General features: G+C 36.4%; 1 protein-coding gene across 20 annotated transcripts in view; it reads right to left on the bottom strand.

Annotated features, from left to right (window-relative positions):
- AFDN (afadin, adherens junction formation factor) overlaps window positions 1-25,246 on the bottom strand; it is a 114,877-nt gene that overhangs the window by 50,805 nt on the left and 38,826 nt on the right. For 15 of the 20 annotated variants that reach the window (XM_066178679.1, XM_066178681.1, XM_066178680.1 and 12 more), the window contains exons 6-15: window positions 24,810-24,967; window positions 19,547-19,658; window positions 18,965-19,132; window positions 17,549-17,593; window positions 12,941-13,035; window positions 11,917-12,179; window positions 9,689-9,758; window positions 7,478-7,593; window positions 3,907-3,968; window positions 2,835-3,040 (exon numbers count right to left, since the gene is read on the bottom strand). In XM_066178679.1, coding sequence (XP_066034776.1) covers window positions 2,835-3,040; window positions 3,907-3,968; window positions 7,478-7,593; window positions 9,689-9,758; window positions 11,917-12,179; window positions 12,941-13,035; window positions 17,549-17,593; window positions 18,965-19,132; window positions 19,547-19,658; window positions 24,810-24,967 — 1,295 coding nt within the window. The remainder of the gene's footprint in view (window positions 1-2,834; window positions 3,041-3,906; window positions 3,969-7,477; window positions 7,594-9,688; window positions 9,759-11,916; window positions 12,180-12,940; window positions 13,036-17,548; window positions 17,594-18,964; window positions 19,133-19,546; window positions 19,659-24,809; window positions 24,968-25,246) is intronic. The other 5 variants (XM_066178686.1, XM_066178685.1, XM_066178696.1 and 2 more) reach the window with 1 other exon arrangement.

Here is a 25,246-nt window from a genome sequence, read left to right as displayed (position 1 = left end):
CTTTTCAACCAAAGCACTCTTAACTGACTGAAGATGTGTTGGCACAGAACAAAAGGAAATGCTCTTTCTACAAACAAATGTTAAAATTTAAAAAGGATGGATAATGCCACAGAATGATTTGGGAAAAAAAAATAAGGGTACAAAAAAAAAAAAAGGATTTTTAATATGAACTAAATTTCTAATCCTGCTTTTTTTATCAAAAGCACTAAGCCTTCTCATAGATCTCTCCTATTTTATACCTGTATCATACAAAGTCATCCATAATATTTGGATACAAACATTACACATCAAGTATTAGATTTGTTAGCAAATACTTCTTGAGCAACTTCACAAAGACACTTGATAGCTTTCTGATCTAGACAAGCAAAATCAGGATGTCAGCCATTAATTTACTCCCTCAACACAGCACTGGAGTCTGTACTTCTCACTACTTCTGTTTTGGGTGCCTCTCTTCCCTTGTCTCTCATTTGTTTTCTCTGTCTCTCACACCATCAGATCCCCTTCAGTGCAGTAATGCCTTACACTTGACACACCAAAAAAGCTATTGTGATATAACTTCCTACATTGTAATTTGACTGTGACAGCCATAAATACAACCATTTATGTTACACCTTAGAAAAAATGATTTGACTTAGCTTAGCTTGTACTGCTTCTACTCCACTAAGACAGGTCCAAGCTAAAGACATCTTGCTGGTCATTAGAAATAATATATTTCTTTGCCTTCAGCCTATTAACCTTGAAATTCACTCAAGTTTTACTCTTTTCTCCCTGGTGTATTTTCCTCCCTTTACTCTGGCTCCTTCACAGTGACGTTTGAATGAACCTTCTACCAATTTTTATGCAACCTCTGACCCCTTTCAGTTTATTTCTTGCAACTAGGCAACCAACAAATGCTGCTTCCTTGCTGGTGTGCTCCTCAAGATTTAGTTTGGAGATCAGATTCCAGCTGAAGTTACAAGCCTGTAGAAATGGCCTTCCACAAAGGACAGCTGGGTTTAACAGTTTTGTAATAGTATTAGCAGGATTACAGAAAATACATTTGCTTACAACCACAAGGCTTCATGTGACTTGGGAAGCCTTTCTCAGTGCGGTAAATGAACATTTTCACAGGATAATCTACTTGCTGGCTTTGTTTTCAAATGAAACCCATGTTTGAGTTCACCCCACTAGTATCTTCTAGCAGCCACCTTGTAGCCATTCAACAATAAGAACAGAAAACTTTATCTCTGCTTTCCCACTGTGCCCACCTCTGTCAGTACAAGTCTTTCAGGTTCGCTAGAACTAGTATACATTAGTTACATAAACTGAATGACTTTCTTTGACTCAGACCTGTAACTTCCAGTTTATATGTGAAGCCTACCCTTCTCCGTGTACTTTCTGTTCTAGCTGCTGAACTGCTTATCTGCAGGCTCTTGCCAGTTCATGCTCTCCCCTATAGCCAGTCTCCTCTCCTCTACAGTCAGATTTAATTTCTTTTTCTTTAAGTAAAAGAGCCTGAATATCAATTGCTGATCCTATTTCAATTTTATCAAATATCCATTGCCTGTGACATCAAGATTCAAAGCAACATACTAGTTCTTCACTTCAGAAGCAAACTGCTGTTAAGTCTCTGATCAGCTTTGGAATATACACAGAAGGGCAAATCTTACTTTCTTATTGCAAAGCGTCCTCAACACCAGCATTTCCTCCCCATCTTTCTTGTGAAAGGCGGCAGCCTGTTATACAACATTACACAGGTGTCTAGAGCTAACATTCCACTGCTGAAAACTTCCCTATATCTTTCCAAAACCTGAACAGAAGCTGAACAATTTTGGTTTGCTATGAGTTTCATGCCACTCCTGTTGTTTACTTTCTTACTCTCCCTTAATCAAGCTGTTCTGTAACACTTGCATTGTAAATTCTCTAAGGCAGGACTGACACATTTGTTATGCCTGTACAGCACTTAGTGCAGCAGGATCCTTGCTGCTAATCTGGCAGCACTATTTGCAACAAACACACCTGTTTTAATAAATTTTGAAACAGATTTCAATTTTTCTTCTGAGAAAAAAGTACAGACAAAGAAGTTTAATTCATTAATTACTGAGGATACATGAAATAGGATTCCTTTTTGAGAAAATGACCAGTGTGTTTTATCAATGCAAGGTGTACAATGCAAGGTATTGTCTAATATCACAGACAATCCAGTGGATCTTATCTTGCATTTCTACACAAAACAGAATCCCGCCTGTGATGTGCAAGAAGTCTTGCACATATAGTACAAAGAGTGTTAGACTAGATATAAAATGTTGTAACATTTGAGAACTTGTATTTCTCTTTACAAAGCAGTTGTGTCAGCTTGGTTCAAGTTGTCCAAGTTTTATGTTCAAGATGTTTTATGTTTCGTGGTTACAAAAGTTGCAAAAGTAACAGGGTCAAAATTTAAAAGTCACGATCCTTTTTAATATGATCATTTCAAGTATCAGTCAGTGCAAACAAATGCTACCTATACAGTACTCTTTAATAGCCCCATCCAACTTGTTTTACAAGGGTTTACAGACAGAAATGTTTGCAAAGATCTTACCTTCTAGAAAAGAGTCATCACTTGTCAGAGAACATCATCTTGAGAGCAACAGCCACTCCCTAACTTCCCACATTGCTCAGGAGAGAGTTTCTTACCACTGACATTATTCACTGACATAAGAGCAGTGACTGCCCTTCGTAAGGGCAGTCAATGCAGGTATTATTGTTTAATCAACTGCTGTTAAGGCTCAGACTAAGAAAAAGGCTAAGAAGTTTGCTAGATTATCAACAAAACGCAGGTCACTCCCCTGACATATTTTGGCAGAGTAACTCACCTGTATCACTCCTTCCATCATGTTCACCATCTTGTTGACTATTGCAATGACTTTGTGAGTACGCTCAGCAGGAGTGATGTCAGGTCTGTATTGGCTGGACAATACATACCGACATGTCATATACAAAACGTATGTTGGTGACAACTTAAAATGAACTGTTGAGCTATTTGTGTAATTTATAATGGCAGATAAGAAGGCATCTTCAGCTGTAGACAAAGAGGAAAAGAAACGATGTGTCATAAACCCAAAGACAGAAAGAAAATGAAAGAAAACAATTTTATACCTTGAGGCATACAGGATTTTCTTTGGGAGAAGGAGAGGAAGGGAGAGCAACTTACAGGAATTTGAACTCTGAGTTGTCTATTACATACTACAGTTAGTTAGACACACTAACAAAACACTTCTATATAAAGCCAGAAAATCTGATCATGGGGAAACATTTCTGTACCATTTCCTGTCTACTGAAAGTTTGCATCTTCAAGGGAACAAGAAAATGCAGGATTTCTCTTTCACATTTTCCTCCAACAAAGCCTTCATACTAATAAAAATCAGTCTTTGCTTGCTCACAAATCTATTTAGTTTCAAATATCTGAAGTATGGACAATCTCCAGTATGTTATTTTTCTACCAGATCTGAGCCCTTAAAAACCTGGGGACAAAAATTAAACTTTAAATGGCAACGTCAACCTAATCAGATTTTATAGAAAATGGATTGTGACCAAGATGCAAGCTATTACACAAGGCATACAGAACTACACAGAAGACAATGAATCCAAGGTACTGTTGAGGAGATGGGATTAAAATTTTTTTCACATTTGATCTGAATATCAGAAGATAAGGAGTTGAAATGCAATCAGAATTAAGATATGCATGAACATGCCTCAATATCTAAAGTATCTGTTCACCCTCCCAACACAGCAAGTTACACTACTAGACTGTCTGTATACATCTGTACAGCCACAGTTTCTTTCAATCTTTACTTAAATTACCCTTAAGTTTTCAAACTGGCTGAAATATTACAGTATAGAAGAATGCAGTAACAGGTTAGTATTGTAACTTCACAATTTACTCACAGCTTTCCCTGAATTCAATACTGGCAGGCAGTATCAGTTCTGGTCCATGGGTATCCTGAGATCTAAAGAAAGATGAGAAAAATTGAAACAAATAATCCACATGGGTGATATTACTGTAAGATTACATATTTCTCCAAGGACACTGATTCCAAATATTGACACAACAACCTACCACAGCATGACCCTTTTTTACCTTTTCTCCAGAACCATTCAAGCTGTATTTGCCAGCAACACAACAGATAAAAATACAGACTTGAACTGTGGAGTCTGTGATATTAATGAACACGCTCTTGTGCGCTGCACAGCAGACAGACAGGATCAGTTTGCCATCTGCCATTGACAGGATTCAAGTAACAAATGATTCATGGACACATGAAAGAAATTTAATGAAGCTTTGCCTGAAACATCAGCTTGGTTACAACAAATGTACTTTGCTGCCTTTCATGCCCTCAAAATTTATGAAGACTTAGTCAACCTATTTCTCCTTTTTTCTGGTAAAAAGGGAAAGGAGGTCAAACCCAGTCCCTACTCCACATAGCTACTGCTACACTATATTAAGAAACAGCGATCAGAATTGTCCTCACTGAAACTGACTGCAGAGCTATTTCTTACCAGAACACATCAGAGAAATCACAGAGTAGAAAGCTGAACAGAGCTTTCACTTTTCTGGTGCCTGCAAAAGGTTAAATATGTATTTCACAGAATCACAGAATATCCTGAGTAGGAAGGGACCTATCAGAATCATTGAGTCCAACTCCTGGCCCTGCATACGACACCACAAGAGTCACAGCATGTGCGTGAGAGCATTGTTCAAATGCTTCTTGAACTCTGTCAAGCTGGTGCCGTGACCACTTTACTGGGAAGTTGTTGCAGTGCCCAATCACCATCTGGGTGAAAAACCTTTTCCTAATTTCCATCCTATTATCATTGCCTTAAACAAAGGCATTACCTGAGCTGTCCTCTGCAGCTGGGCACCTATTTTTAGGAAATGAGTAAAAGCTTAACATCTTCTGCATGCAATAACCATTTTAACCACATGTAACACAACAGGCAGCTTTCTACTTTCCCCAACAACTTTGATAAAGAAAGGAATGTAATATAATTATATTAACCTCATTCTCCTGAAGATTATTAGTTATGCCACAAGGCAGAGATACAACACTGAAAGCCTTTATTCAGTTATCTCCTGTAGTAAAAATCCACAATATCATTTTGATGGCTGATGTCAAAAGATCTAAAACCAAATTTTAGCGTATTGAATCCAAAAATCTGGGGTACCTTTGGGTTTTGGTGGGGGTTGGTTTGGTTGCTTGCTGTTTTACAAACTTGCAAAGCCTTAAACCAGCAGAGAACTCAAGTTATGCCGCCTAGACAATGACTTATTATAACAAGTGCTCAGCAACTCCAGTTTCTGGGGAGCTAAAAGTTAAGGAAGAGCAGGCACAGCATAGCAGTATGTACACAAATGTCTGCCATTTCAGTTACATTTCAAACATGACAGCATGCTGACTTCATGAAAAGCACACAGGTGGTGTGTCAATTGTAGTATTCTGTGTCCTTTCATTGCCATAAATTTTAAATTAACTAATTTGTCACTACTTCCACACTGTCAAAAGTGCACCATCTTTTCACTGAGATCTTAATTACTTCCATAGAAAAATTACTTATACACAGCATTATAAAACGGAACAATAGTGACAACTCCAGAGAAATTTTTAATCTTTCATTATAGGAATGGTAATAAGAGATAGAAATATTTTAACAAACTGGCTAGTAAACTAGTGAAAGATTTCGGCTCATGATTTATTTTATTTTCCTTAGAACAAAATCAGTTTCACCACTAAGAGAGGAACTGGACTCCCAGGCCATGAGAGACAATGTGTCATAAATGATGAGACCTGATATTAATGCAGGATTGCTTACAGACTTCTGGAAATTGGCCATAAGAGGCAAATTAATACAAAGTATTCTTTAAATATTGTTAATTTAATTTTATCTGTAAATTAGTTGTCTGGGAATTGATGCAGTAATCATTGATTACAATGAATGTATCTGAGAAATATGATAGAAGTGCTGTATTTAGATAAATAATATACAATACATACTAGAGACATATAAGATATATACAGAAATAAAGTATCAATGTCAGAGCTGGTGATGAAGATCTGTGTGGTTGTAGTTATCATAAATTAAAGTGTTATCTAGATGCCTCTAAAAATATTTTCTGCACACAGGAACCACAGTGAAAAAACCTTCGTAAAAACTAGCAATGAGTACTCCTTTTAGAAGGAATTTAAGAAGTTAAAAAACCCTCAACAAAATGAAGCCAAGATACAGCTCACAGATGGCTCTGTGTTTTTGAAATACAGAGCTACAGCACAAGATTATCCTCTTCACAGAAATCTCATAAACTTCATACACATACAGAGGCACAGATCAAGAAACATTAACAGCAGAAGCCTCAAGAACTTCTGACAGGCTATAAAAAGTTCAGAAAGAAGCTTTGTGCACCTTTTATGAGGAAAATTACAATTAAAATACTACTAATTCAGGAAGGAGTTGAATCTTCACAATCTTAATTAAATTTTAAAAAAGAATCTGAAGATGACCAGGCACTCTAACAAGAGAGTGCAGAGAACTGAGAACAGAGTTGTATTCTAGTCTAACTTCACTGAAAGTATTTAAGATACCCCTGGCTATAGAACACTTGAACATTCAAGTTCAAGTGGAAGCACAGTTTTCTGCCCTTTTTTGGTTGTATTTTTTTCCTGCCACTCACATCTGGAATTCTCTTTTCTGTCTAGCGAAAAATATATCAATTCAAAGGTACAAAAAGCTTCATATTGCAAGCTTTACAACTTGGGGTAACTGCACATTTTAATCCTGCAGCACATTTACATTTCATCCATTTATCACAGCTGTTCATCTAAATTTAAAAGCTGATTTATGTAGACAGCAATACAATCTTGTATTTTTTGAAGGTTTTGAAAAAAAAAATATTCACATTCTCACTGATTTGCTGAGGTGTAATAGGAGACTGTAGAGATCATCTGATCGAACTTCCCTGCTCAAAACAGGGTCAACAAGAGCAAGTTGCTCACTACCCTGTCCAGTCAGGTTTTAAGTATCTTCAAGGACAGAGACTCCACACCTGCTGACAACAGCACAGCAGACATAGCAATGACCCGGTTATTTCACTCTCCAGAGTATATCACATCATCTTGCCACTGACAAATGAAAATTTTAAGTAATTGTACTTTTCGTTTTATATGACACACCTAACCGCAAATCAACAATCAAACACGACTATCAGCCTGACTTTACAAAAAGAGAACCACAAATAACAGAATTGTGAAGTAAAGGATTTGATTTTTGGGTATTTCTAAGTAATTTGAAGATTTTTGCTTTGGTTGTTAATCCTGGCTTTTATTTGGAGAGAGATCTCAAAGGAAATCTCATTCTCCTTAGGGAAACCCAGATGATTTAAAACACTCTAATGCAGCACTTGATCTACTGGAAAAACAAATCCATTTTTTTGATTCTGAGAAGTAATGGCTCCCACTTTTCCTACCTGCTGTCCTGTCTGCGGTAATCCTGCTGGTCTATTCTGATCATCGGCTTCACCATTCCTCGCTCGGCTGTGCTGGATGCGGACGATGTCCTGTCACCGTCCAGCCTGCTGGTGCTCTAATTCAGAACAGAGACACAGGTGCTTAGCATGCAAGCACTGCATGAGCCAGTGTTTGTGCCTAGCACCACTAAAATGAAGCTGAGGCTTGAAAAGAGATGGAGAAACAGAAGAAGGGAGTATGGCACAGAGAGTGACAGCTCAGCAGGCGCTTTCACCACAGTGAAGCACTGAAGAGCCTGCTTCCAATGCAACAGACAACAAGGGCGAGCTGAGAGCAGCCCTTTGCTAATGCACTGCTAGAATTTATAATGCAGCTTTCAAACATCTTTAATCAAAAGCTGCATAGCTATCAACACAAAGTAAGAATGAGTTGGGAATCAAAACTTTAGGTAAGAGACATTTAATTGGATTTACAAATTTAAAACCAGTCATGCTCCCCCACTCTGCTTCTGCAATAGTTCCAAGTGTTTGCACTACTCATCTATAACATAATTTATCCTGATTTTAAGGAAAGTCTGATCTGGCAGGCAGTACAAAATTTCCAATACAAGAAGGGGCAATTCAAACCGTGTTTTTTTATGTACCATTTAATTTGTTTTCTTTTGGTGCCTCATGCTCCTTAATAGGAAGCTTTTAATTTATGATTTCTAATTCAATCAAACTCTGTCAGGAATGGAACAAATATATTGCTTTAAGGAGCAAAATAAATAGCAAAATTTTTTCAGCATAAAGAATACAAAACAAGACATCAGTAAAATAGAAAACGTCAACACTTCATAGAAATTTCTAGGACTAAATAATTTGCTTCAACATAGGAAAACCTGCCAACAAGCGCATCTCAAAGCAAGAGTTTGAACTAAATCACTTTTCACCAGCATACCTCAGAGAACTTTCATTAAACTTACTGTCACCCCTTTTCCAAACAGAAAAGCAAACTTAGAAGAAAGCAAATGTTAGAAAATGAGTGATTCATCAATGCTTTAACAAGATATTGTACACAGTCTCAAGCACTATAACCAAAAAGGAAACTAAATTTTCCCATCAATCCCTAGGTCCACTAGAACTATTTTTCTAATGACTGTGAATAGGATATGAAGTATGCTATATAATAAAGCCAGAAACTCTTAGTATGAGAAATTATAAGACATTTTATTAGTTTACTAAGTTTCTGTTCTTCCTTCTAAAATATCACTAAAATTCCTATCAGAAGTAGGTAAAGAACACATAAAAGAAAGCAGCGTCCGACGCTATAAAGAAAGTAGAGAAACTGAATCAAAAGACTGTGGTAAGAAAACAAATGAGACTAAAAATACATTCAAAAGCTATCACTGCTGCATTAATATCACTATTTACAAGTATTTCAGCTTTGTAATAGTAGAAATAAAACATAGAAGGGAATGTAGTTCTGAGAAGATTATTCCATTTCATACTGCTGAAGTAATTCATTCTCTCATTTCATCTGAGGCATGTGATCATAGCAAGTAAGGCATTAACCATTGTGTCATTTACTCTACTTGTTTGCTCTTGGAAAATGCTATTCTGACACATAATCTATTAACAGAAAGTGCAGAAAGAAAACAAGAAAAGATTATCACCTCATAAAATGTTTATAATTATGACTGCAGAGACAGTTTGTTTAGTCAATGTGTGTACAGGAGCTCTACTGAAGTCTAAAGTCACATCCATTAAATTTTAAAGGCCTAGTTAAATTAAAATTGAACACCCTTTCACATTTTATATAAAATATTTATTTACCCTGTCACAAATGACAACAGCCATATGCTACAAACACAAGGTAACGATGTGCCAGTTCTAACAAGAATCTCTACCTGCATGTAATCTACTTTCCAGAAGTCAATTTGGGGAGAAACTACAAGTTTGGAGAGTTTGCCTATCTAAAAGATGTTACTATTCTTGACATGAGATGCATGCCCAATGCCAATACAAATTTAAACAAAAGGGTTTTGGAAAAAAAAACCCAAACGCCAAATCTAAAATAATGATGCATATAGTATCTGAGCCTATCCACAAGGCAAAACAGATGGGGAGACCGATAAATTGGCCACACTACCCCAAATACTACTGATGATGTCATTTTGATTTAACTTACACATGTTCTTATTTATTGCTAACTAAGTCATAATACAATACCTTGCTTGCTGGTAATGCTGTTCCACTGTGAATATCTCCCTCCAGATCAAATGTGGTTTCCTGGACAGCTCTATAAGCAAGATAACATTTCCAGTATGTTTTAGAAGTTATATTGTTAAACATTTAGCAAACAAGGAACAGAGTAACTAAAATTAGTAAATTAAAATTCAAGGGTTATATCATGAGTCCAGTTAATATTAACTTTTTTTTTAATACTGTATTGGTTCTTCATATTATTAAAACCTAGAAATATTTATGCAGATAATGTCATTTGCAAAAAGAGATGCTTAGTTTATTTCTTTCCAGTCAAGTGAGAAAATATAAACACACATGTTGGGGAAGATGAATCAGGAAAACCTTATAAATACGATTGTTTAGCAAAAGATTCTGAAAATATGAAATCTATAATAGAAATGGAAGCTTACTTTGAGTTGTAGGATACTGAGTCTTAGTTACTATATAACCTGAAAACAATAGCCTAGCCAGCTTAAGGAGAATCCCTTTTGATTGAACAATACCTTTCAGCTGGCTAATGAACCAAAGGTCAATGTAGCAAAACAGAAAAGTCTAAAGAGTAGTTTTTAGAGTTTATAAAATATAACATAGTATGGTAATGTAGCAGTTCTTATAGGCTATATGTAGATTCTATAGGATTTTGTGTCTTGTATTGGTTGGTCACTGTAAATTAGAGCATTCATCACAAAAGGAGATATAATGCATTGTAAGAAGGACCTCGCTCTCTATTCCCGGCTCTTCTACCTCTTTTAGCTCTTACTTCTTCCTCCTGCTCTCTGATCCCTGCCACCTGGCTCCCTCGCTCCCTTCTCTCTTAACCCTTACCCCTTGCTCTTTCTCCCTCCCTCTTTGGGACTTTCCTTCAGCTGAGGCTGGTGGCTGAAGGCAAGGCCCTTTTTACCCACGACCCATGCAATAAAACAACATATCCTAGAATATCTCAGGTCAGCAGAATTCCTTCTTCCTGCCGTCTGCGGATGATCCAAGACACACATAAACATAATACACACAAAACATGTTCACTGAATTGCATTCACCACAGTAGACTAGCTATAATTTTTTACTCAGCTCTTTAGTATTAAATGTACAACATAATATATAATGTATATCATTCATAAATCATAGTAATGCATGTTACTATCTCCTTATTCTAGAGATTTAAAAAAATATTTGATTGTTCAAGCTGCAACAGCCCTTTGCCACAGATTTTATTGCCCAGATAAAGCTCTGCAGTAATACAGTGCTTTCCAGTTGACCGTAAATTTGCAGGAGCACTGATTTATTGATCTGCAGACTAAATGCAGAATGAACTCAAGATTTAAGGAAGAATATTACATGACAGCCACATGGCTGGAGGTCTTCCTGCAGACAGGGACCTGCAAAAAGCAGTGTCCTTCCATATGAAAATACAGTGAAGAAAAAATAAAAATGGTTAAAGCATACATCTATATCAACTCAGCAGATAAGCTTAGCTTCCAAGGTATCTTTCTCTCACTCATCTCCAAGCCAATTTGCTACTTTTCTAAATTACATTATCAATAATGTGTATACTAACAATAGTAGCTTTGTTTGGACCCAGAGAAGATGGAAAATAAGATGTTGGGTTTTTTTGAACTAAACACCTGAACCCCTATGAGTCCAAAAATCTATGATCATTATTTTAATTATGCACCTATCAAAAATATGAATGAGAAACAACAGGGTAGACTTCTGGACTGTCAGTCCTTGCAACACATAAACCAGTGTAATTATCACAGTAATCACACTATAAAATGTGGTTGTTATATTGAAACATACATAGTTGCCTGTCTTAACAGTCTAATTTCATGATTACTTCGTTTCCAGATCCTTTTAGTGGAACTTTGAAAGTTATTATCTGAAAAAAAAACCCACAAAAACCAGACTCTCTGAAAACATTCAGCAACTTCTTGACTTTTCCTGGAGCTCGGATGAACTGTGAAATACATAAAAATAAGGCATTATAGTATTTTTAACACAGAAGTAAGCATGAGGAAAACTTGCTTGAATACTTCATAAGGAAAAAGACACTTGCTAATCCTACATAAAATCACAAGGTGGAGCTCAAGTATTAAAATTATATACTTAACACTTTAAATAAGTTCACACACTAGTCCCTGGCCATTCATAATGCTCTCATTCTTTCCCAAGGTTCCCCTTCTAACCTCAGTAGGATGAAAATAAATTTTACTCACCCAGTTTTGTGTCTTGGACCTTTGACCATAAGACTTGCATCAGTAGATCTTTTGGAAATAATATGGTCCTGAGTAGGATCCACAAACTTAAATACATGAGAAGACCCAAACTGAACCTTCATTCCACTTTGCAGCATGGTAGTTTCTGAAATACGCTGACCTTCCACATAGGTTTCAGCATCAATGCTTCTCGGGGTTACAGTAACAACTCCATCCATATTAGTGAGGTCACAGTGATGAGGCTGAATTCCTGGACCAAATAACTGGGAATAAAATTAATTAACACAGAATAAATTGAATTATACTGTAGCAGAAATAGTAATAATTCAAAAAAGACTAAGATGTAGCTTCCCCTCTTTACAAACTAGCTATTTAACTTCAATTCTGAATTTACAGAGATTAGTGGTACTAAAATCAGTGAATTTCCCTTCATTTTTCAACGCAACAAGAATAATAAAACACACATTTAACTAACATATGCAGCTGAAATCCTTTAATGAAAAATTTTTCACTGTTTCGGTCATATACTGTTTCCTTACACTTGCTGTTTTATACAAAATCTCACAATGCAATTAAATATAAATCAACTAAATGATTTATGCAGGACATGAACCCAGGGTACTGTAAGAGACTCCCTGGCATGAACTTCATACAAATACGTTTGTTTTATACTCTTAAAAAATCCTATCTCACTGGGATTAAGACTTGGACTTGAAAGCCATTAAGCAGTTACAGTAACAATGATATGCACTATATGATCCAGTTACGAAAAAGAAAACCCATTTTAAATAATAAACCCCTTAAATAATAAAAACTTGACTTAAAATAATAAAACCCTTCTGTTAAATCAAGAGTGGAAGTAAATTAAAACAGACAGTTCTGACCATTAATAAGAAATTTCAGCAGTATGTTATCCTTCAAGCTTTGAAGGGTATTTACAGTATATTTTATTACATTCCACAATGACACATAACACACCAGCGATCAGACCAGTACTGTAAAATGAGTCTGCTTTTTTCCATACCTGAATGGAATTGTCATCAAACTTTTCGGTTCCAACTTCAGTGACACTTAATTGTAGACGATAGAGCTTTGGCTTATCTCTGGAGTCAGAACCATCTGTACAGCAAGCGATAAATCTTAATTTGCAAGCTAATAAAGTTCAAATATTCACACAGTATTTCTACATTTACTGCAACTTAGCTCAGAATAGCAATGTTCACAAAAAAAGAAAACCTGAGTGACATTCTTTCCAGATTGTTGGGAACTTGGTTGTTCCTAATAACGTAAGATCCCTGAAAGCAGAGAAAGCCTACTTGGAGCAGCTGTTTTCTACAAATGCAATGAATAAAGTAATCAACAACTACTATTCTGAACATATGAAAAGTCTTTTCTACTTCCTTAGTAGTTTATGCAATACAACGGTTTTTGTAAATCTCTAAGACTTTATATGAGTATACCAGTATGGATTTAAAAGACAAAGAAAATAAACTACCTGCAGATTCCCACATTAATAGTATGTACTGACCTTACTAAAGCACACATTATCAGCAATATCTGCTGCCAAGTGATCCACATACGAAACTGTTTCTAATTCATCAGATACTGAACTAGACCAATATTAAAAGACAGTCCTACAAAATGTTTACATATGACAACTTTAGTCAATATACAGGACTTCAGCACTTCTGGCCTTACCTTTATAGTTCTATCAAGCTATATTCTCACCTCACAGAAAACTGGTAAAAAATAAAATCCAACTTCCTACTCCTCTCAGAAATATGTACTGTCCAAATAGCATAAAATTTCACAAGATCCACTGAACATACAAAGTATACACAATTTAGCTGGTGCATTCACAGGCTAACACAAATGGCTTTTGGCATACATAAAAAGCTTCCTCAATTCCTAGAAAATCCTACAACTTTAAATACGAGCAGAAACTGAAGTAATACTGTAATTTCTACCTTCTCTCTTCTAATGCCATGGCACATACACTGATACTGTCTGCAAGTGGGCTACTAGGTATCTTCAATTTTTTAAGTGAAAGTTAATATACACAGAAGCTCCATAAATCTAGTTGTAAACTCCCAGAATCTGTTTATTAAAATCAGAATGCAAACCACTTAACCATAAAATAGTAGTTATTAATTCGCCTCTCCTGGTGTCTTTATGTCCCAATAACATCCCAACAGCCCCAACAACCCCCACCAGGGGGGCTGTTGGGATGTTACTGGGACATAAAGACACCAGGCACAGGTAGCCCACAGACTAGCACTGTAAATACTAAGGTTAAGTGCTGACACTATAGTAATATGCAGTTATTGAACATGGAAACACTATCACAACATTAGTATGTCATCCATCACAAAGGAAGCATTAATCATAAGACCACTCGTCCCTCTAAACATCTTTCAGGTAGAGGGATAAACCTGTTATGAAATCTCTGTATTTCAGTCTAGAGAGGCACACATTTAATGTCACGGTAACCCAGGAAAGATAATGCTAGTACAACAATGTCTTCAGCAATTTGAATTGTGTGCAATTTTAAATACTTAACAATGCTAATCAGAAATTATATGGCTGCATCTTCAGTATCACTAAATGCAGATATGTAATAGATTACTGAATGCATCTGGCAGCTTACACCAAATTCCATTTATATTTATTATGTCTACCCACAACTTACACATCAAAACCATAATTTATTTATTTATTAATCCAAATATCAAGTATTTCCTCCTCCTACCCACATCTTAGTTTGGTAAAACTGGAACCCACGTGTGTGTGCTTTCAAGCAACAACTACTCAAGAAATGTGTATTAGTGTCACAATGCTTCTCCTGATGCAAATTAAGACCTTTGTTTCTCTGCAGTGTCTATTCTTTCCCTTGAACACACCTTTTATTAAAACCACAGCACTAGATAAAAATGCCATTTTTTCTTCCACAAAAAGGAGAAAATTTTAAGGAGTTATTCAAAGTTATTTGGGTAATTTGTTATACTTCACCAGTAATAAAAGCCAATTTCTACAGTAAAAGGTATCCTAATCTTGAAGATAATTACTACAAATCCTAAGAATGATGAAAGGCCTCTTTGTTCTAGGGGAGGGATGTAGGAGGGAAGGACGAGTTGTGTTATACTACAGTGTAAAGTGTATTTCCTGGTTTCCAACAGCTGGAACCTCACCTAAATGGTGTTCGGAATGTATCCCTTATAACTTACTGCAGCAGGATACATATTCTGCTATACCTAAGGTGAAGGCCCTACTCCCCAGGTCATGACAGTCCACAAAGGCTGATCATAGCAAAGGATGCAATACAAACAGATTTCATTACTTAGTTTATGCACTTAAGAGTCATGTTCACACTTCCAATAGTAATGCTAAATAAACTGCTGTAGTGAACAGAAGTGAATAGTCACTGTGAGGACATGAAGTCAGTGGTTTGTAACACAACCATGTATTTTTTTAAACAATAGGAAAAAACCAAGACAGGCCGCCCTTCATGGATATGTATCTTAAATACTTTACATCACCCAAACCAAAACAGCACTAAAAGGTGAATCCTACACCATTTTGAAAATCATAACTTCAATTGATTTCACTAGTCCAAAGCTTGAAACAATGCTGGGAAATAGTACTGACTTAGCACCAGACCAAACCAAATGATGAAGATCAGTTCATAGGAAACACGTAAGCCCAAAGTTGAACAAAAATGGTCATGCAATGGACTTAGGCTGGCCAGGAAAACACCCTGGCCAAGGCCTTCCACTTCTCTAACCTTCTGCAATTCTTTCTAAGCTGTTATATCTCCATGCCCTCCACATCTCCCACTGCTATCTGTTCTACAGCTCAAGGTTGCTCTTTTTTGTGATGAAGCAAGGAAAAAAGCCTTACGGGTTGGCCTTTTTATTTTTTTATTTATGCTTTGTAATTTTAATTTCAGGCTTGTAGGATCTGAGGCTCACACCTGAAAAAATGGAAGTCTGCCATTTTTCTCAGCCTTTAAATATTATGATTGTACAACTGAAGTTATTAACATCCCTGAACTCACCAAAAGCCATATTCACAGATAATACAGATGGAATCAGCTATTCAAAGTGCTGCTGAATGTCATTTCAGTCTATCCAGTCTATTTCTACCAGATTTATCTCAGTTTACTGGTTCATTCACAGGACTTGGATACAGAGACAATTGCTGACTGCCACATGGAGAGCCACAAGCTACTGAAGTGCATCCTCTACCATACAGAATCTAATCTTCAGTCAATGGAAGAGTCATACAAACAGCACCATCAGCAGCTGTGGACAAGCGGAAAAAGTGGACATACTTCACTAGCAAACTTACTGAATTTGTGCAATTGTACATTGCATGAAAGTGAGTCTGCTGGGTTCTTCTGCAAAAATATAAACAGCCTCTATTTTGACAGAAGAACATTTCTATTTGAGTTATTTCTGTAATAAATACAAGTATACTAAAGTGCTCTTTTTCCAAAGACACAGTCTGACTCTAGTGTATGAAGACCTCTTTTCACACACTGAGATAAAGATTTAAGAAACTGTACTTATATTTTTTTTTTCAGTGACATGCAACCAAATTTCAATCTTCCTACTTAATGGTTAAGTGTTCCTGCAGAGCCCATCCATGATTTTTCATTTGCCCACTCTATGAAAGCTTTCTGCTCTCTGGAATAACAATGTTAACGAAATGGAAATCTGAATTCAATTCATGTAATTGAGCACAGGACATAATTTGAATACAGTTCTTTAAACCCCAGTATTGCACTCCACAACTATAAAAGAAAGGGTGAGGAACACTGACTACCACATTTAGTTCTTCTATAGCAGTCTAGAAAAAAAAGTAAGGAAACAGGAAAAAAAAGTAAGAAAAGAAAAGATATTATGGTAGACATTTCACAGTGAAAACAAAATGGCTTTGTATTCTTTGTTATTTGGTCAAATCAGAACACATCTACACATTACTCTAAACTCTAAGGAGAATTAAAGATCCATAATGATTTGCACATTAATTAGGCTATCAATTTCAAACACTTAAAAAAAAAAACTGAACAAGTCTCTATGGTCTAAAGTGCTAAATCTTTAGACCACTAATGTTACACAAACCAGGCAGCAGAAATACCAAAGGATGGTATGGAACACCACAGAGTAGAAAGTGAGGTCGTTTTCCCTCAATGGTCCAAACACTATTTCACACAGCAATCATCACAGATTTTATCCACTGCATCAAAACAGTCAAATACTGAAAAGGACAGTTAAGTTTCCTACCATTTACCCAATTTTAACTGTGAATTCTGCAAGCAGATGGATCGAAGAACTTTTAGTTCTACTGTAACATTGCTCATAAACCACACTCTGAAATTTGGCTGTTAACCGTAGCTGGAAGGCTGAACTCTTTGGGTAACAGCATGTTCATGATCTATCTGATGTTTGTTCACAGATCAAATAATTAAATGGCAGCTGACAAAACAGGTAACTGTTTCACAGAAGCAGTCCCTTGGGAAAAAAAACCCTTAAGATAAGATAGTCCTTCATTTGTCATAATGAAACACAAGATTTACAGTTGGAGAAGTTTTTAGTGACTAATGAGAGAACCGTATCAAATACAGCGTTACCTTCATAAGCGTGATAGTTGTAGTAGGCAAAGTGATTCCTTCTCCCTGGGGTTAGAAACACATGCAGAGGACCCAGGTGAAGCAGGACAGATACCATGCAGAACATGCGGAGGAGAGCAAGAAAAGAAAAGACAGGAAAGGGTGAAACCGTAGCCAGAAAACACCTATTCAATTTATAAGGATGAAGTTCATTGAGCTCTTTCAATTTTAGAAACTGTGTAGAATATAAAGACATCAGTACTACAAAGCTACTGAATGAAACAATCCTTATTGTTTAGAGAAGTGACAACAAGCTGTTAGAAGAAAAACATGAACAGGTCAGTCCCACAGGCAATGTGTGAAGCTCAGCACACAGCACTGACACCTGGGCACTTCAGACTGGGTTTACTCTCTCTGTTAATGGGCACCACTGCCTGAGCACAACATTTTAATGATAAAGAACCAAATCCCACAAAGAGTAAGAGAACAAGAAAAGAAATCAACAGTACTATCAAAAGAACCCAAAATATTAATATGCAAACCAAGCCTCAACCTGTAGAACATGACAGTAGGTTTCATGCAATATGTGTACTGATAATTCCATCTGGATTTAAAACAAACAAACAAACAAAAATCCCCATGCTATTTGACCTTAAATTTAACCTTTTTTTTCAGTTCTGATCCAGCAAAGGTTTCAGCACCAATTTCCAGCCTTGCTTCCCAAAAGGTACACAACCAGACTTCAAACTGTAACATTTACTTGAATACCTGAGTGTATTCAAGTTACACTTAATAGGAAAAAGAACTATATATAACTCAATCACCAAAAATGCAAGTCCATAGCCAAATCTATAAATACAAGGATGACAGAAATTAAGAGCATAAGTTATGTATGTTTTATCAGTAGTTGTGCTATATACAATCATTCCCTCCTGGCTCTTCATAGATCATAAAATTAACTGCAAACTACCACAAAGCCCAGCAAGTTCTAATTATGCCAAAATAAAACTCAGCCTTGCCAGTGATTTGAAAGTTCCATATAGGCTAAAAAATGTTTAACATCTAAGTTTGATTTAAAAATTCATGTTCTTGTCCTGTTAAAATGTATGATTTTCCATGTATGGCACTGTCAAATACCAGGTATGCTACAGTGCACTTGTGAATGTAAAGGAAATCAGATTTAAGCTTAGTAAATAATTCCTCCCCTTTTTTACACTCTAAACATTTGGCGCTAAGATTTTGATATTATAGCAATAGGCATCTCTACCTTTAGAACTGTTACCTCCAATTCAGAATCTGACATCAGAAAAATAACTCGTGGCACAGACTTCCTGCCACACAGAGTTCCTTGTGCTTGCAAAGAATGTCTTATTTTTGAAAAATCCAAATGACTATATAACAATGTAATTTAGCTTATTAGATAACCAGGATTCTTACCTGGGCTTAATTCTACCAGGTATGGTAGCTTCTCAGGAGGAAGGCAAGAGCCATAGCCAGACCCGTCAACTCTTTCCTTCCCCTTTAACGGCTTTCCATCAGTTATCTTCCTGGTTTTCTTTGGGACATAATCAGGAGGCCTCCTCTTCAACTGAAAGACCAGTATTCCTAAAACACAGTATTATACATCCTTTGAGTCACACTGCCAGTGAATAAGCACACAACCAACATCTATTAATCTGCAGGTGTCCCATAGGATTACTTTCAGCTTACTAAATTCCTGTCACTTATTTTTAAGTTAAAACTATTCCAAAGAACTACACACAGATTAAAAGCATACTTCAGTATAGTGGATAATTTAGAAACTTTAGGATAAAATGCAAAACTTTCCTACTACCTAATGAAGTAATACTACAGAAAGTACATAATAAAACGGCAAATAACTCTAATACTTCCTAGTACTTTAAGTGTCCAAAACCAAAACACACTAAAATATGTGTTGGAATTTCTTCCTTTACAGGGGTTCCACAACATGGCTTACAACCCAAGGCACAAAAACATCTTAAAGGTTTTTGGACATACCTTTATCACTAGGCCACTCCCTGAATATCTGCAGTGGACACTCATCATCATCAAGAATAGTTTCTTTAGCACCTTTATCATCAGAGTGCTGAGCACCAGGAGGCAGCATGACCTAAAAAAGAATTATCAGTTTTCAGAGCTGTTGGTGGACAGTTAGAGCATTCAGGGGTATATTCTCTGATAATTTTTCTTGCATGTGTTGTTTATAACAAGAGATACGGCCAAAGAATTCAGAAACTTGGAATGTATTTTGTTTTCCAAGATTTTCTACCACTCCTCTCTCGCCTCTTCCTACGGTTAAATCACACTTCCCAGAACACCAAGTAAGTCTAAAAAGCAAAGAAAAGCACAAGTTACACTTAAAGTAGGCGAGATCTTGTTTCAGTAAAAAAAAATTATTCCAATTTCTCATCAGCCAAGACAAAAAAAAGGAAAAAAATCTGTGGAGATGATAGTCCAGAAACAGAACGGAACTCTCCATTATTATTTCACACACTGGAATCAGCCTTTCATTTTGCTAATGCCATTCTGCTAATGTAACATATATCTTTAAAAATGACACAACAAGCTGGCAAAGACTATGTCATAACTTCTGTATCCTAGTCTCACCCAAAATTTACCTGATTTACAAGGAACTAATTTACCCAATTTACAAGGAACTAAGGACACAACTGGAGCATTTCGCACAACTGCTTCATGCTGGCTAGCTCTGGGAGAAACAAAGCCAAGCATACTTTTGGAACAGAACTGCAGACTGTTCCTACCTTTTACAGCTCTACCTTATAAGGCAGAGGAAAGGGGAAGCCTTGATTCACAAAATCTGATCTTAGAGGAGATACAGCCTGTAATTTCATGCATTACTGCTCCCCACAGCGATCAAGAAAAAGTGACAATGACAGGTAGCATTACAGCTATTGAAGACAGATCTTTCAAAGCTGAATCAAAAAATAAAATATATTGTACTCCCACACTTGAAATCCTAACAACGTTATTTAAATTCATAGACAGTTCTATTTTAAACAAACTACTCTAACTTATTCCCATCTGAACTATGACCAAGGTAAGACCTTCTGAAGAGAGGCAGCCATTGGCTACAGCACCCTACTACACTGCAGCCCTCTAGAGACTTTCCACTCTCATTTGTTCCCTCCTTTCCACACCCATTTCTGTGTTAACCAAGTTCTCACAGATCCACCTCAAGCATCCTTTCATCTTTTTCCAAGCAGGAAACAACTATATTTAAGATCACAAGTATGTAATCCCTGAACCATTTTCTATGCAAAACTTGGCTAAACATAGGTCTAATTAAATTATCTTTAATTAGATTTTCAAATAGACAAGATATTATAAAAGAAGGAAAACATTAAAATGCATAAGCCAGAGGGAAACAGAAATACATCTACACTCAAATCTTATCTTGCCAAACTATTTCACATCTCAGATTTTAAAATCAATTACATATACAGGATAATTAGGGTAACACTGTGTTTCAAGCCATGTTCAGCAAGCAATAACCTTAAAATTCTAAAGCCCTTGAGACAGAAGGTAGACAGTTACAAAGCACAAAAGACACACAAGACCAGGACCTGACCAATACTGGACTGCGGAGGAAACCAAATGCAGTGAAGCCAGAGGAACAGATGCGTTACAAATACCCAGGTGCTAGTTGAACCTGATACTACTTCTACCATGGAACTTGGATAAGCATCCATACTTGGTGCTGGGTTTAAGGGCAGCAATGGTGAACTAGACAAGCTGGAGAACAGGGGTCACAAAGGCACCCTCATCCTCCCAGTCAGTTGCCATTCCTGTCTTCTCTCAGGAAGCATGAGCTGGTAACTCAGACATCCCTCACCTTAAAAAGAATTGTGACCTAACCTGTAGAAACACACAGAACACCAGGTATCTGAGCTCCTGTGGGCCAGGAGGCTTCTAATCATTATGATGACACTTTAGAAAACACCTCTGGTTTGGGCGAACGCTGCCTCAGTGCCACCCACAAAACTGAAATTCCTACATTTTAGAATAATGGAAAAGCGAGGGAATAAGTCTGTATAATGACTGGGTTTTGGCTTATGTGTAGAGATTTGCTTGAGTTCTTCAAAATAGATGCACTTAAATACGCTTTTGTGAATTTTCATCTATACAGACTGCTGAGATCAAGCACAGACAGTTCTTTGATTTCTGCAACAGCACAGGAAATAGAGATGGGTCAAACCAGCCTAATATCACAAGCTTTGGACACAGTCTATAAATAGAAACAAACACAATACTTAGAATTAGGAAAAATACACTCTGCTTCATCATGAGTGTATTCACAAGCATATATAAATTATCATAATCATTCCATTCTATATTTATTAATATAAATCCTAAAAATACAAGCTGAGAAATTTAAATGAAGACCATAGCAACTTCGGACTTAACTTTCAAAGCAATTGTTGGAATAAACAAGTAAGAGAAAGTAAGTATCTGAGTATTACGCCCCCCGTTTTAAGTAATAAATAGAGATCAAGTTATCAGGCCCCTCCTTAATAAAAGTCTCACATGAGAACACCCCATGGTGCAACAGGTCTTCAATAAGTTCTTCTGCCATTTAAATGCTTTTTAAGTCAAAGCCCTCATATCTACTGTATATTTGAGTATATCTGCTTATTGTGATTTATTAATCTACAATTTTCCTTACAAGCTGGGAATGCAGGCTCCACACATGTCCCTACTAAAACAAACAAACAAACAAACACAAAGAAAACCACCAAAACCAAACAAAACACACACACATTAAAAAAAAAAACTAAGAAAACAACAGCAACACCATGAAACCTCCCAACAGATCTTGCTAAAATACTTAATGTCTTATGTCTCTAATGACTGTCTTTAAAAAACCCACTAAAACTACTCACCATGAAATACATATTTTTGCTTGACATTACAAAAAGTTATTTATGCCTTACCCTCAAGTAAAAACATAACTGCATGCTAAAAACAAAAGTCTAATCAAGATTCTACGTTCAAGAGTTAACTGGTTTGCTGCATGCCTGAAGTCTAATGCCCTGAGTGAATATGCACAGGTAGCTTGGAAGACTGTCTAATTAATTTGACATCTCCAGAGATGTGCAGTGAACCCCATATTACTCAGGGAAACTCAAACCAAGCAAACTGAAACAAACAAAACACACACATTGGAACAAACTGGCGTCTACTTGCTTACACAGAAAAGCACTTTAGAACCAGGCACAAAGGCACAGCCTGATACACTGCAAACCAATGTGCTAAAGCAAACAACCAATACGAAAACACCATTTACAATAAAAGTTGACAAAAATGTTATGAAAAACTCCTACAGTTATCTTTCAACTGAAACTTCAGGAGTGATCCATATTACAGGTACTTATGCAGCCTTATAATGGTCTTGTCCTGTAACTTAAAATTCATCTTAATAGTTAAGTAAATGTCAACTGCTGAAATCTTCAAAGACACTGCACCTGGCACTCAAAGAGAACAAAATGTTTCAAAACCCCAACCAGTAGGAAACTGATGTTGTATGTTCCACTGATAATAGCTGAACTTACAAAATGTAAAGAACAGGAACATGTGCAGGACCTGTCTTACACAGAGTACTGTAAAGTGCCAGAAGAAAGGGGCAAAAGCCAAACCAGGGACAGAGAACACCTGTGAGACTCCAGCATAAGGAGTGCCACTGGACAAATTCAGTGGCGCGTTTGTGAGTTTCCAAAAAAGACAACAGTGATTAAAGACACATCAGGCTAACTCTTGGGTATTTTAATGTTTCAAGCAAGGAAAGCAACTTTATAAAATAACTGGAAAAAATAGATTTTAAAATCTAGACTTAAAATACTCCACTTAATTAATGAAACAAGACTTAACATATTAAAAGCCAAGCACTGTATGAGCAGACGATGGCCAAGCAGATTTTAGCCAACTCCAACTTATTGTGAGCAAATGCTACACTTAAGAGTTACAAAAACAGATCTGCTGTTAGTCACTGAAGACCACTCATTTATGTCAAATGTAAACATAAGCACAAAAACTTACATCAGTTCAGACACTTACTGTATGAAGACGTGTTATTCAGAAAACACAAAGTAATTTCCAGAAGTACTTCCCAAAAAACTAATATAAAACAATTTCTTTTGCAGCAATAACTTCATTAACCTTTCCCAAGATCAACACAACATTCCCCAGACTATTATTCACATTAAACATACCCACACAAGATCAGAAAATAGGAACACCACCTAGGTGTGTTAGGGGGAACATCACCACTACAAAAAGAGTAACTTGCAGCAGTTTCCTGGGTAAAGGTGCAATTAGCCCAACAAATTCCCTAATACACAAAGATTTTTAATACATCATAATAAGTCTGAACTAAGCAAAATGGAGTAAACTATCTTCAAATTCAGTCTCAGTGTCTCTGCTGTAGCCCACGATTCTCTCAAACCAACACAGTATTGTGAGCAACAGACTTATTCCCTATTTTTTCAACATTTTAAGGAGCAAAAAAAGTGAGTTTATTAGACAAGTCACATCCAAAAATGTAATCAAACACTGGACTCAAACAAGAATCAATATTTTCAAGCCTCGCGATTCTCCCGGAGAAGACAACATGGTCACAAAGTTTGTAATCTTTCATCCATACTGCCCATGGGACTTCTTGATTCAAGCCACACCTCTAAGAAACAGTAGTTCTACACAATTCCTTTAGAACTCCTAAAATAATTAAATCTGAAAAAAAGAGTATCACTTTAATCTTTTCTGGTTTGTAATGAGGGTCAGCTACCACTGTAAGGTTTAAGGAAAGAGAACACAACATACACCTTTCACAATGGAGCTCACCTCTGCACTTCCACTTCAGAGTGGACACTCTTAGTTCAGGGAAACAGTTTTGTGCACAGATTCATCCAGGTATCCACAGGATGAACTTTCATTTTATATATCTGTGAATCACCAATACACTTACTGATATAAAGCCACAGTTCCAAATGAAGAAATATGTCATTTTCAGTATTTATGTTTTTCTATATAACAAGCAATAATTTAGTATGACTGGAAGACTGAAGTTTTAAAAACAAAAAACCTGACATGCCATTTCACAATTCCTGAGGGTGTTAGATTTGGGGGGCAGGGGGAAAATGTTAGTCACAGAACGAACCGAGTCCTTCTATTTAGCTTGGATGCTACTGCAAAAAAAAAGAAACCAACCAAATATGAAACATGAGGAGATTGTGTTTCAGTAACTTACACGAGCAATACAATAATCCTTGGGATTTTCTTTTTCCAGGCCATATTTTTCCAGTGCTTCAATAACTGCAAAATCTGCAGTATCTGTAGTGGACAGCAGGATTGTCTTGTATGGTATATTTGGTTTCAAACTGTCTGCATAAATTCTCAGCGTCCCACCTAGGAAACAAAATGGAATTAACAATGCAACCAGAGAACACAAAGACAGACATGAAGTCATTTATAATATTTCTAACAGTCATTCATATATTTCTTATTATTTCTAATAAGAACAAAGTTCTTTAGAAACAGTTTTACTACTCTAGTAATAGAAGAAAAATTACATAATGTCCCCAAAATAGATTTATCTCTGCCATCACTAAAAATCCCCAGCGATATTTACATAATTTATCTCATAAAGTCTTTTTCATAGTGTTTCACCATGTTTAGTATTACGTG

This window comes from Chamaea fasciata, unplaced genomic scaffold, assembly GCF_029207755.1.
Source record: "Chamaea fasciata isolate MVZ Bird 193981 ecotype frontalis unplaced genomic scaffold, bChaFas1.0.hap1 SCAF_3, whole genome shotgun sequence".
Classification (NCBI taxonomy): Eukaryota; Metazoa; Chordata; class Aves; order Passeriformes; family Sylviidae; genus Chamaea; species Chamaea fasciata.
Note: the sequence above shows the minus strand (reverse complement) of the source record. Positions and strands in the feature narration are given on the sequence as shown.